Consider the following 12,752-nt stretch of genomic DNA (forward strand, 5'->3'; position numbering starts at 1 on the left):
ACTTTTGTGCCCTGTCTCCTGCGGAGCCGCTAATCCCCCATGGTCCTGACGGAGTCCCCAGCATCCACTTAGGACGTCAGAGAAATTTAAATATAACGGGGGAGAAAAAAAGTAATTATTTATATGAGTGTTAAAACAACAAAAAAAGTTATTGCTTAGCAGATGGGATGACAATCGTTACTTTGGGTTGTGGCATTGCACCAATATATTCTACCCGTCTGCACGAACATAACTGCGCTGGGAACAGATTACAGGCGGGACGTGTATCAGCCAGTTAGTGCCGCAGGCTGCATGAAACAACATGGTTAGGTCAATGGGTATCCGTTTGGATGGTTGAACGTGTTAAGATCGACAGTCATTAGGTCGACCACTATTGGTCGACACTGACATGGTCGACACATGAAACGGTCGACATGTTTTGTTTTTTTTAAATAGATTTTTAACTTTTTCATACTTTACCATCCACGGTTGGGAACGGTAACACCTTGCCCATGCAAGGGGACGCGGTACACTAATTGGGGTTCCTGGTTATGTTAGGGAAAAAATGACACTAAAACAGTTTAAAAAATCCATGTCGACCTTTTCATGTGTTGACCTGTCCCGCGTCAACCATTTTCACGTGTCGACTATTAATCCATGTCGACCAATAGTCGTAGACCTAATGATTGTCGACCTTAACATGGTCGACCATTCATACCAGAACCAGATCAACGTACTACAGACAGGAAGTTCAGCAGACAGGTCTACTTGTGCTTCTCAGATTGAGACGGGTGTTACAGGAAACTACAGGTAGGGTTCCCGGCTGTAGTATTACATCAGAGACAATGACAGCCCAGCTCAGGGATCCGTCTATAGCTGCATCTTATAAGGAGACCTCTCACTTCCTGCCTGGATAATCACGGGTCAGTCTGGCAGCTTTCTGGGAATAATACTGGATTTGCTGGTCCTTCCTCTCATTCGCTGGTCAGTTAGAATATATCTGTAGTTTATTACGCATCGCTTTTAACCAGGGCACCAGATTATGGTAAAGTAAATAGGATCTATTAAAAATAAATTGGTCATAGTCTATGTGTACGCCATGCCGCCTGATAGCATTACATACAGTCTATTGCAACTAGGACCTTAGAGGCAGAAACTGGTATGTTACGTTATAAATGTCACTTATACGATCAAAGCTGCAGCCAATGAAAAAATTAGGTCCTATAGGAAGAATGTTGGTAACAGGTACGATTCTATTAATGATTTATAATTCTTCACAGTATTATGTGTCTACCATGGCAACCACAGGCACAGGATGTAGTGAATAGAGAGGCTTTGGAACACCCCTCAGAGATCTGTGTACTCTTAAATCCCACCCACCCCTGTCATCACATGATGTCTGGGAGCCTGTGTCTGTATAGCAGACTGACTGTATCTGTGACTGGCAGCCATGTTAGACTCCCCTCCAGAAAGATTTTGAAAAGAGATAATGATTTGTAACAGGACATCCAAGAAATATTGGAAGATATATGCTTAAAGGGTTCTTAACTTGCTAATTACAGAAAAATCCTTCTATGGGGAATCGCTGCTTTAATATAAGCAGTTGTTTTGTGCCTAGAAAGATTTGCAGCACCGATAGATTCTCGAAAATAAAGCAAATAAAATATATCCGAAGATAATGAAACTATCCATCGCTTACTATATCAAACATGAGTATTGGGGACACATTATAACCATACAGAGATAATTGGAGAGTCAGCAGCAGGCAGACTCTCCAATCCTGATCCTATAAAGGGTTGTGTTCTGATTGATTCAGCAAGAAAACCCTCAGAAAACAGATGTCTGGTCACAGCTAAGATGCAATGGGGGTATCTGGGGGGCAATTGTAGAACCCACACAGGGGCAACAAGCTTATATGCAAACTTCTGACTCCAAAGTCACCCTCTCTTTCTACCCCATGACTGGCTGTATGACGTCGCCTTACGTCCATACAATTCTGCCTACACACAACACAAGTGGCCAAAGTACAGAAAGTTATGCCTTTCTCATGTGATCGCTTCCTAGTGACCTGATAGGCTGCTTCTCCTATACTGACTGCTTACAAAATGTCTGCCTCCAACGAACCTCACCACTGTCCATATTTTGGCGTGTTCAGTCTAAAGTCGCAAATCTTGGAAGTGGGCAGGGATTTGTCAAAAGTGAGTGTTCGGGGCTTATTATGTTCTGATTTTGTTGTGTGATATCCAATGCATACTGACCACCACTATAAAGAGGCGCCTGGAGACTAGGCGTAGGCCCGGGAGTGTGGGAAGGTGGAGAAATTTCTGGGCAAATGCTCCACCTCCAACCACTGCAGACCGCCCCTTTCCACTCGTTAATAACATTTCTGTTTTTCTCAAAAAATTGGATGTACAGCACGGAGCTCGTTAATACATACAGTCTAGGATAAACACCTTTATATATGGTTGAAGGGGAAAACATAAACTGTTTGCTGTAGTTTAAACATAACAGATGATTCCTATATGTAAGACAGCAAGATGGCCTTTCAGAGATATATGGCAGCAGCCAGTGAGCAACTTCTACATTATTTTCTGAGTGAACACCGCTGCGTTGTTCAAAGAAAGATAATGTTTTAAATCAGTGACCGTCCCTAATGTAGAAGAATGTGGACCACTTACCTCTCTGACATGGCCGTCTTTACGCTGTTGGTCCTCGCAAAGCCAGACATGGAGTCATCCCTAGGCGACGCAGTCAGCGTGCTGGGAGAATTATTGCTGCTCAGAGATATGTCTATAGACTCACAGCTGGTGTGGAGGCTGCTGACTGACTGGTATCCCAAGCCGTCCTTACCAACCGCGGACGAGCTGCTGGCGTTGGTGCCCCAGGTCAGACTATTGGAGGGCACCGAGTGGGCAGAACCGGGGCTGGACGCCAGCGGGGAGGGGTTTAAATCCATGTTCTTGCCGTACAGGGGGCTGCTGCCTCCGCTGCTCAGGATGCCACTCCCAGAGGGCGAGTCCGGGTGGGACTGGGCACTCATGGTGGCGTGAGGGTTGGAAATGATCACGGAATTCTTCATGTTCTCCGAAGTGGTCACAGAGCCCTGTTTATTCGGCTTGCCGCCAAAGAGCCTGCAAATGGGAGACCAGAATCAGCTCTGAGCAAAAGGAAGTTTAATAAAAGCATGTCATGCTGGGACTTCTAGTACCACAGCAGCTGGTAAGCTACCTGTTGCCTATCTCTGTCTTAATAGGAGGAGTCCGTGAAATGCTTAAAAGAATAAGTATAACATCAATGAATGGGGCCGATGTATTAACCTGGAGAAGGCATAAGGAAGTGATAAACCAGTGATAAGCGCAAGGTGATAAACGTACCAGCCAATCAGCTACTAGCTGTTAATGTACCTATTGGAGCTGATTGGCTGGTGCGTTTATCACCTTGCACTTATCACTGGTTTATCACTTCCTTATGCCTTCTCCAGGTTAATACATCTGCCCCACTAGACTATAAAATACCTTTTTGCAATATCAGAGTCCTCAGCTGCTATAAAGTACATAATGGGGCAGATGTATGAACCTGGAGAAGGCATAAGGAAGTGATAAACCAGTGATAAGTGCAAGGTGATAAACGCACCAGCCAATCAGCTCTAATATGTAAATTAACAGTTAGAAGCTGATTGGCTGGTGCGTTTATCACCTTACACTTATCACCGGTTTATCACTTCCTTATGCCTTCTCCAGGCTTAATACATCTGCCCCATTGTGTTTGGTTTAAAACGTTATATACTAATTGTTTTTCCAGCAAGACACATTGACGTGCGTTACTCTGCATGCACTCTCTGCACACCTGCATTTACACACGAGTGGTGAGTAGAAGCTGCCCTATTACCTGGTCAGGTCAAATACAATATCAGCTATAGACTTCAATGCAACAGCGCCCCTTGTGGCAACGGGAAGACTTACCGCTTCTCTTTACCATAATATTATAGAACGTGTTCTGAGAATAAGGAACCTACCTGCGCAGTGTTGGCGAGGACACATCTGGGTACTTGCTCCCCTGCTGACGAGTACTGTTAGGAGCCCCATGAGACGTCAGGGTCATTTTAACAGAGTTACCCGAGGCTACACTCTCATTGTCCGACGAGATCCCTTTTTCCCGGTCGGTTTGGTTGATGAGCCCAGATATGGAGTTGCCGAGAGTCATCTTGCTGGTCTCTCTCAGTTTGGGGACAGGAAGGCCAGCGGACTTGCTGCTGATGTTGGAATCAATGCTACTGGTGCTGGAACGGTTGCCGGTGCCGCTACGTGACTTGCTGGGCCGTGGTAAGCTGCGGTATTGGAGATTAGTTCTGGCACTAAGCTGCAGGTATCCGTCATCATGGTTCGGAGAGCCGTCCACACTTGCCTTGCGGCTGGAAGACCTGCCAATGAGTCCTGAAGACTTCGGCATTTTCCCTAGAGTAGCAGAACCGCTGGTGATGGTGGCACCGCTGGTGGTAATGATAGGCATGCCAACGACTGTACTACCCGGCTTTTTAAACCCAAAGGTATTTGTGTTGGTAGTAATTGTCCTTGAGGTACTGCTGGGGGGTTTCTTCGTCTCGTCCCCACTGCTGCGGCCCGTGTCTGATGGGGAACGTTTCACCTGAGCGGACTTTGGGGAGTGTCGGCCTTTTTCCGACACCTTCGCATCATCCGTTTTCCCTGTAGCAATGTGGAAAGACAGTGAGAACATATAAGCATGCCACATAAAAATTATACATATATAATAACCGCGTCACCGGATTGGCAACAATACAAAAGTGTCCTTTCCTTCTTACACTCGCTGACGGTACAGTACGGCATAGTATATAGTATAACTCTTTATTCTCAATAAGTCTATAAACCCACAAAGCCAGTGAGGTCCCTTCCCAGACTGCGAATAGAAGAGGTTTCCTTTGATCACATATAACCCTGCCAGGGGCACGTTCCGGAGCACAGATCCCCTGTCTATCCTGCAATGTCCTGTGGAAGTGGATGTGTAATTCATATCTACGTACATAAAAGGATATGAAAAGACTCCGTGGGGCTCAGCCGCTATATAACGTTACTAAGCCGCAGATACGCAATTCATAAAAGATACCCAATCCGCGATGTGATGTTACGTACGCTGATTATTTACAGAAGCCATAAGAATAATGTTAGTATTAGTATAATCTCTGACCGCTGCATCGAGTATATACATTATTAACAGAAAGATTCATTGCAACACGGTAATTAATATAAGGCGATTGTAACAATTTGTACTTTTGCACAACACTTATAATGCACAGTGGGCCTAATTCAAGGTTGATTGTAAATCAAAATTTTTCGCTAATGGGCAAAATGATTTTGTATTGCAGGTGGGGCAGATGTAACATGTGCAGAGAGAGTTAGATTTGGGTGGGTTATATTGTTTCTGTGCAGGGTAAATACTGGCTGCTTTATTATTACACTGCAATTTAGATTTTGGTTTGAACACACCTCACCCAAATCTAACTCTCTCTGCATGTGTTACATCTGCCCCACCTGCAGTGCACATTTTGCCCATTAGGGGGGATCGTTATGAAATACCTCCAATCAAAATCCCAACGGTTGAAATCCCGACAGCAATTGACCGACGGTCAAAATCCCAACATGGACAAAAACCCGACATTTAAAATACTGACAAGGTCAAAATACCGACATGTAAAATGCAGACAGGTCAAAATACCGACATGCGTTTTTCATTGTTTTTTTTTGTGTGTGTATGTCGACATGGACACCATATAAGTGTACCGCGTCCCCTCGCATGGCTCGCTACGCTCGGCACACTATTATATTTCCCCTCCACGTCCACTGGGATGGTAAAGTATGAACAAGTCGGTCTCAATGGAAAAATCATGAAAAACTCCTGTCGGCATTTTGACCTGTCGGTATTTTGACCTTGTCGGGTTTTTCACCGCTGGTCACTTGCTGTCGGGATTTCGACCGTCGGGATTTTGATTGGAGGTAAATTGACTGCATCCCCATTAGGGGACAACGTTGTTTTACAATCAACCTTGAATTAGGCCCCATATGCAGTCTTGTAAGTAACATCTTTATGAACAGTGATGTTATTAGATAACCATGTGTATTATAAGGAATAACATATTACAGTACTGTATATTATAAGTCACATTGGATTTCGGTATGAATGAGCTCAGCCTGGAGCCTTGTGACTTATACTGTAATACCCATATCACTGGCACTCGGTACAATGGAGGTACCGAGGGGGGGGTTATTTTGTTTCTGTGCAGGGTAAATACTGGCTGCTTTGTTTTTACACTGCAATTTAGATTTCAGTTTGAATACACCCCACCCACATCTAACTCTCTCTGCACATGTTAAATCTGCCTCCCCTGCAGTGCACATGGTTTTGCCCAACTGCTAAAAATATTCCTGCTGCGATCAACTTGGAATTACCCCCAATGTACCATATGTAATGTGGCTCTGACCATCATCTTACCTGTCCCAGGTGTTTTCAGAGTTCCGGTGGCGGTAGTCTTGGTGCGAGGGCTTGTGATCCCCACCTGAGCCGTCATTCCACGTCTCCAGGAGCCCGTCTGGGAGATGACCGTGTTTTTCCTGCCAGATGTGCTCTTATCGGACTCATCGGACAGGTCCGAGGGCTTCTCTCTCCACTTACACCCGGGATCCATCTTCACGCCGTTGTCTGCGCCACCATCCGCTCTCTTCAAATCATCGCCGGGCCACAGTGCATTGCGGTCAATGTGTAAATGCTTCTCTGCGTCAGTCTATGGGATGCAAGGTGAACAGCGGGTGAATGAGGCATTCTGGGTAGGGAAAGTGGTTACCTTATAGCGCACGTAATTCAGACTGGCCGCCTCTAATGAACCTTTATTCACATTCTAGACATTTAGGGCCTAATACAGACCTGAACGCTGTTGTACGATTTCGCAAGGCGGAGATGATCAAATGACTGCGCATGCATATGGATCGTAATGCGCACGCGCGAGGCCAAACTGCGAAAAGCCATCGGCGTCTTTTTTGATCGCTAGGCATTTGCAAGTTGATTGACAGGAAGAGGCTGTTTGTGGGTGGTAACTAGACGTTTTCTGGGAGTATCAGGAAAAACGCAGGCGTTCCCAAGCATTTTCATAGAGGGTGTGTGACGTCAGCTCCGGCCCCGATCAGCCTGTTTCTGTCACACAGTAGGAGTAAGACCTGGGCTACGCACAGACTGCCAACAGATTTGCAGCTGACCGCGCGTTTGCAAAGCTTTTCGCACGGCGTACGCAGACTTGCGCGTGGCGGATTTTCACTCTGGGCGGTGACTATCTGAGCTCTTGCCTATACTAAATATACAAGACAGAGCGGGACTTGTAGGTGAGAACCCTGGAACTTTTTCCAACAGCACCTGAGGTAAAGTAATGAGACATCAGATAGGCACGTGGCACTAATTCATCTCATCCACAAGGACGTAAACTACTTTGTACCGCTGAACGGTCACCAAATTAACTCATTAACAGCGCCGGACACTGAATAGGATTGTGCGTGGTAATGTTTATCATTACACTGAAAGCAAAACTGTATTATTATAATAATAGCTGTATACTATATACACCCTGCGGTTGTATCATGGGTAACCCTTAGTAAATTCACGTGGCACCTCACCTGACACAAAACAAAGAGACGAGGAGTTTGTTTCCATAACAGAAACGGAGACACTCGTCCCAAAATAGCAGCTCGCTCTGCATACCGGTCAGACCACAAGCACCTAGCACCCTGGCAGCAGCTGGACTGGGTTATTACGTGCTGTATTATGTCTGCGGCTGATGAAGACGCAGGCGGAAGCTCACCGACAGTAACAGCAGCCGCATCTGTACATACGGCCGTGCCTATTAGGACAAGCCCCGGCCATTTGTTAGGGCCTATTAGCGCAGATGGACGCCGATAGCGCACACACGGGGGAAATAAATGTCATCTACAATCATTGTCTGACTGCGTTTATTTGATACTGATCTAAATGGGTCGTTATTACAAGCGTGTGGCCTGATAACAGGTGCAGGACCACATACGTGGCTAATATCGCTGCAGATGTCGCAGCCAACACGAAGAATGAACCATGCTGACCTGTCACATAGGGGTCTCTGAAGGTGGCGCACCAAGGTTCCCCTATAGTAAACTGTACAGGGAGAAAACTAGGGTGCGGTGAATATAAACGTATGCAGAGACAAGTGACTGTGGCTTTAGGACATATACACGCGGCTGAAGACCTCAGCATATGTTATATGGCACCCACCAAGGCCAGAGCAGCTGGAATATCCGTATTACGTACTCTCCAGCGCACTCTGGGGGTCATTCCGAGTTGATCGCTAGCTGCCGTTGTTCGCAGCGCAGAGATCAGGCTAAAAATCGGCATTTCTGCACATGCACCGCAATGCGCACGCGCGACGTACGGGTACAAAGTCCTTTGTGGTTTTGCACAGGTTCTAGCGAAGCTTTCAGTCGCACGGCACAACGCAGGAAGATTGACATGAAGTGGGCGTTTCTGGGTGTCAACCAACTGTTTTTAGGGAGTGCTTAGAAAAACGCAGGCGTGCCAGGGAAAACGCAGGCGTGGCTGGGCGAACGCTGGGCGGGTGTGTGACGTCAAAAGCCGTCCCACCATTGTTAGAATCAACGCACACGAAGAGTAACTACAGGGATGGTCTTGTTTTGCACAAAATGATTTTGCAGGCGCTCTGCTGCACGGGCGTTCACACTTATGCAAAGCGAAAATACACTCCCCAGTAGGCGGCGACAATGCGTTTGCACGGCTGCTAAAAACTGCTAGCGAGCGATCAACTCGGAATGACCCCCTCTGGCCGGGCTTGTCATGTGCAGGGCGTGTCACATCCCTATTCCCCCCCCACATCTCCCTACCTGGGTGGTCGTCAGCCTACCTGCACGTCAAGGGTTTTCCGCGAAGATGCCGGCGTGTTGGCGTACGAGCTGATAGAGGAGCTGGTGTTGATATCATCTGTACTCAGGTTGTCGATGGTATCGCTGATCCCACTGCTCACTGAGCTGCTGTCATCCCAGCTGAAAGAAACAGAACGAGCGGTTACCATACCAGCTGGAAACATCTACACAGAGCGCAGTAAACCCCCTGCATATCAGTGCAGCACGTAGCAATAACACTTCTGCACAGCATGCCGGCTGCACTGCTATAATAATACTCCTCATTCCTGCTACCACACTGCCGACACGGGAGATCGGGCATCCAAATAAGCTACAACCAAATTAAACGGAACTGAAATGATGTGGTGTTTAGCCAGGGATATACGAAGCTCGGACGGAAAGGCCAGAGTGTCACAAAAGCATTGCATTCAGCAGGCCAGGGCTGGCCTTGGAGTGAGGGCCCGCTGGGTGGGGTACAACGTGGGCTTACGCCTGCCTGTACTGCATACCCTCCCTGTAACATACACATCTCACCTCTCCCGCCTGGCGCTTCCCGGGGAGCACATAGGAAAGTGCTGGGAGAAGGCCGCCCCTCGTCTCTCACGTACGGTACAGTAATCTCACATTCCTCCAGCAATATTTTGGGCACTGCCCTGTTTGTGTTATGAATTCCCTGGAGGGCTTGGATCTACTGGAACAGTTATGTTGGCGGTACACACAAGCCAGATACGCAGTCCTGGCCCCGACCCAGAGACGTTCGCACTGCCATGAAATATATCTAAGTACAGACAGAGGAGCTGGAGGAGACCCGGCGGCCGTTGCCCTGTCCTGCAGGAAAAGGACGTGGACCCACGAATGCACTAACACAGGGGTTAGGGTTTGCAGAACTCCGGCCAGATAGCTGGAGCAGGCGGAACCAGACCTCCACATTATCAGCACAGATCTGTACTAATAATACAACTAAAATACACACAGAGACTGAATTGCATTAACCCCTGAAAGGGAAATAAATAGTAGTCTTTGGGGTCTATTTACTAAAGCCTTGAATGGAGATAAAGTGGATGGAGATAAAATACCGGCCAATCAGCTCCTATCTGCCACGTCACAGGCTAGGTTTGAAAAATGACAGTTAGGAGCTGGTTGACTGATACTTTATCTCCATCGAAGGTTTAGTAAATAGACCCCCAAATGTATAAAGTGCTGTATCAGGGGCAGGCGACGTGTTGAACTACAGCTGCTGTGGAACTGCAAATCCCAGCAGGCCCTGCCAGTTTTGCGGTTAGGGTGTGCTGGGATGTGCAGTCCTAATCTGGCTGAATATTTCCATAGTGTCAGAGTGCGGACGGTATAAGAGGAGTGTATGATACAAGATCCGTGCATGTAACGAAGTAATCGCTGCAATATATAAGACAGTATACCTGCTTTATGCGTAAGGCGCAATGCCTGACGCAGTGTAAGAGGTCACGCTAATCACAATAGGAACGTAATGTAAAGACAATGTGTTACCTTTGAGAACCTATTCCATAGGTGCTGTCACATATATTTACCTTGAACAAGATAAGCTCCCATTTGTCACAGACGCAAAGGTAAAGAAACGCAGACTGGACGCATAGAACGCAGTTTAGATGATTCCACTTGCGCTGCCAACACCAGTTTATACGCAGCCTAAATGTGTAACATACGGCAGAAGGGCACAGGGCAGAGAGGACTCTGCTACCTGGCGTTGCGACAAATCTGAGAATAACGCAGTTGCGTATTATACCTTAGGACAGCGCTGGATAGGATTATGTCAGAGAAAGGGAGAGACCGTACACATCTGTAACGCAGCGGGGAACGGGGGTACTCCCAGCAGAGAATCCCGGGACACAGCAGTAAAGGGGTGAAACTGTCACGTGTTCATCTTTACATTAATCATCCCACCGGGGAACGGGGGTACTCCCAGCAGAGAATCCCGGGACACAGCAGTAAAGGGGTGAAACGGTCACGTGTTCATCTCTACATTGATCATCCCACCGGAGAACGGGGGTACTCCCAGCGGAGAATCCTGGGACACAGCAGTAAAGGGGTGAAACGGTCACGTGTTCATCTCTACATTAATCATCCGATCTTCTCCATAAACGCAGCTAACAATGGCTTCTCTGTTACAGTAACGGCAGGAAATTCCCTATGGGTCCATGGTGTGGATATGATGCAGACGTATGATAGTTATAATGTGCTGTACAGGGTACCGGCTGGGGGACAGAAGCCAGTGAGGATGTAAAGTAATACAGATAACTTTATCTCAGTACTGAGGGGAACTAGCCCTCTCTGTACACAAACCAGTTCTGTCCCAGATGCAAAGGTGTAAAGTGAGTCTCTCCAACAGTCACTATCTATCCACAGATCACTGCTGTCTCTTCTGAGACCACGTTACAGACAGGAATCAATAGACTATTAATTACACACAAGTAACTGGAAGAACTAGTTCTGGGCGATTGTTACAGACAATGATTCCTATGAGGCTGCCATGGCTCCAGGGGAATGTGATGAAGAGGGGGAGGTCTGGGGGTGGGGAGACCCACTTCTATTCCAGGATAACAGGATTAAGGTGAGAGAATTGAGAAACGCACCTCTCTGCTCATCCGGCCGTATCACAGGTCATACTGTCATCGTCCCAGGACAGAGCCTCCTATGTCAGCAATGTAGGCAGACTAAAAGCACGTAAATACAGCAATCAGGGTCCCCGGCTAATTGGTAAACGGTCTATCTGGCTTTATGAGATGCTGTAACCCTCTCATTACACAGCTTCTCATTTGCTGAGTGCGGATTTCAGAGCCATGGAGCAATTGGCAAATATTGGAGCAGGTTGTGTTTGTCTAGGCAGGTAGACGATAAGATAAAGGAGGTATATATATATATAAACACATTAACAGCAGCTTAAATTCACCTCCACGCTACTTCGAAGGTCATGACATGTTGGCGATTGTTGTCCAGTTTCTTAGCCCTGACAGGTACCAGGTGATAACAAGGGTATCATTTAGGGAGAAGCCATCTGTACCCCCACGTCACATAATGCACAATAGTATAGGACTAGGACAGTAAAGTAAATATAGAAAGTTCTCAGCCGCTAATTATCTGCCACCCGAACACTTCTCTCCAGACGACAAACTACTGTACATAAATATCTCCAGTTTCCTCTGCTGTTCAGGACTTACCCAACCTTCCTTAGGTTTCCTGTCCTACAGAGGGTCCTGTTCTGTCGTCCATGTGTAATCCCCGGCGTGGAGACCTCCCTTAGTGTAGACGATGACACCTTCATTGAGGACAAAGCCTCGTGAGCACACTCATATCCTGCAGAGTAAGTGAAGCACCGTTCCTGGAGCACATGTAGGGACTGTGACAAGCAGGGGAAGTCTCAGGGCCAAGGATCCCTCAGACGTCTCAGGAAATCTGATCCGGCAGCTATTAACCAGTAGCAGCCCACAGAGCGGAGTCACAGGGACAGACGAATGGGAATCTGCTGAGCAAATATTGCATTGCTAAGTGAATGTGTTACCGGCGGGGAGGCCCCACTGCACAGCATCCAATGGCAGAGGTACAGGAGGAACACTTCATTCAAATACCAGCGAATCCAAGGGAAGTTCTGTATACGTGCAGGCTTATATGTGGCGCTCCGGCTGCGGTGGGACTACAAGTCGCAGCATGCCCTGCTTCCATGACTATTTTTAACTATTGCACACACAATACATATGCCAGGATCGGTAGCAGGAACAGGACATCGGGTCTAATGAACCAGAAACGCGGCGGAACCACATCGCAGGCGTCCGTTTTCTCGCAGTCGTCTTAAATGTG

The 12,752-nt window shown here is 47.2% G+C and overlaps 1 protein-coding gene across 9 annotated transcripts in view; it reads right to left on the reverse strand.

The window, feature by feature from the left end:
• NAV2 (neuron navigator 2) overlaps nucleotides 1–12,752 on the reverse strand; it is a 708,207-nt gene that overhangs the window by 67,050 nt on the left and 628,405 nt on the right. For all 9 annotated transcript variants that reach the window (XM_063946386.1, XM_063946388.1, XM_063946385.1 and 6 more), the window contains 4 exons: nucleotides 8,924–9,062; nucleotides 6,484–6,772; nucleotides 3,995–4,682; nucleotides 2,658–3,110 (listed from right to left, as the gene is read on the reverse strand). In XM_063946386.1, coding sequence (XP_063802456.1) covers nucleotides 2,658–3,110; nucleotides 3,995–4,682; nucleotides 6,484–6,772; nucleotides 8,924–9,062 — 1,569 coding nt within the window. The remainder of the gene's footprint in view (nucleotides 1–2,657; nucleotides 3,111–3,994; nucleotides 4,683–6,483; nucleotides 6,773–8,923; nucleotides 9,063–12,752) is intronic.

The sequence above is a fragment of the Pseudophryne corroboree genome, chromosome 11 (assembly GCF_028390025.1).
Source record: "Pseudophryne corroboree isolate aPseCor3 chromosome 11, aPseCor3.hap2, whole genome shotgun sequence".
NCBI lineage: Eukaryota > Metazoa > Chordata > Amphibia > Anura > Myobatrachidae > Pseudophryne > Pseudophryne corroboree.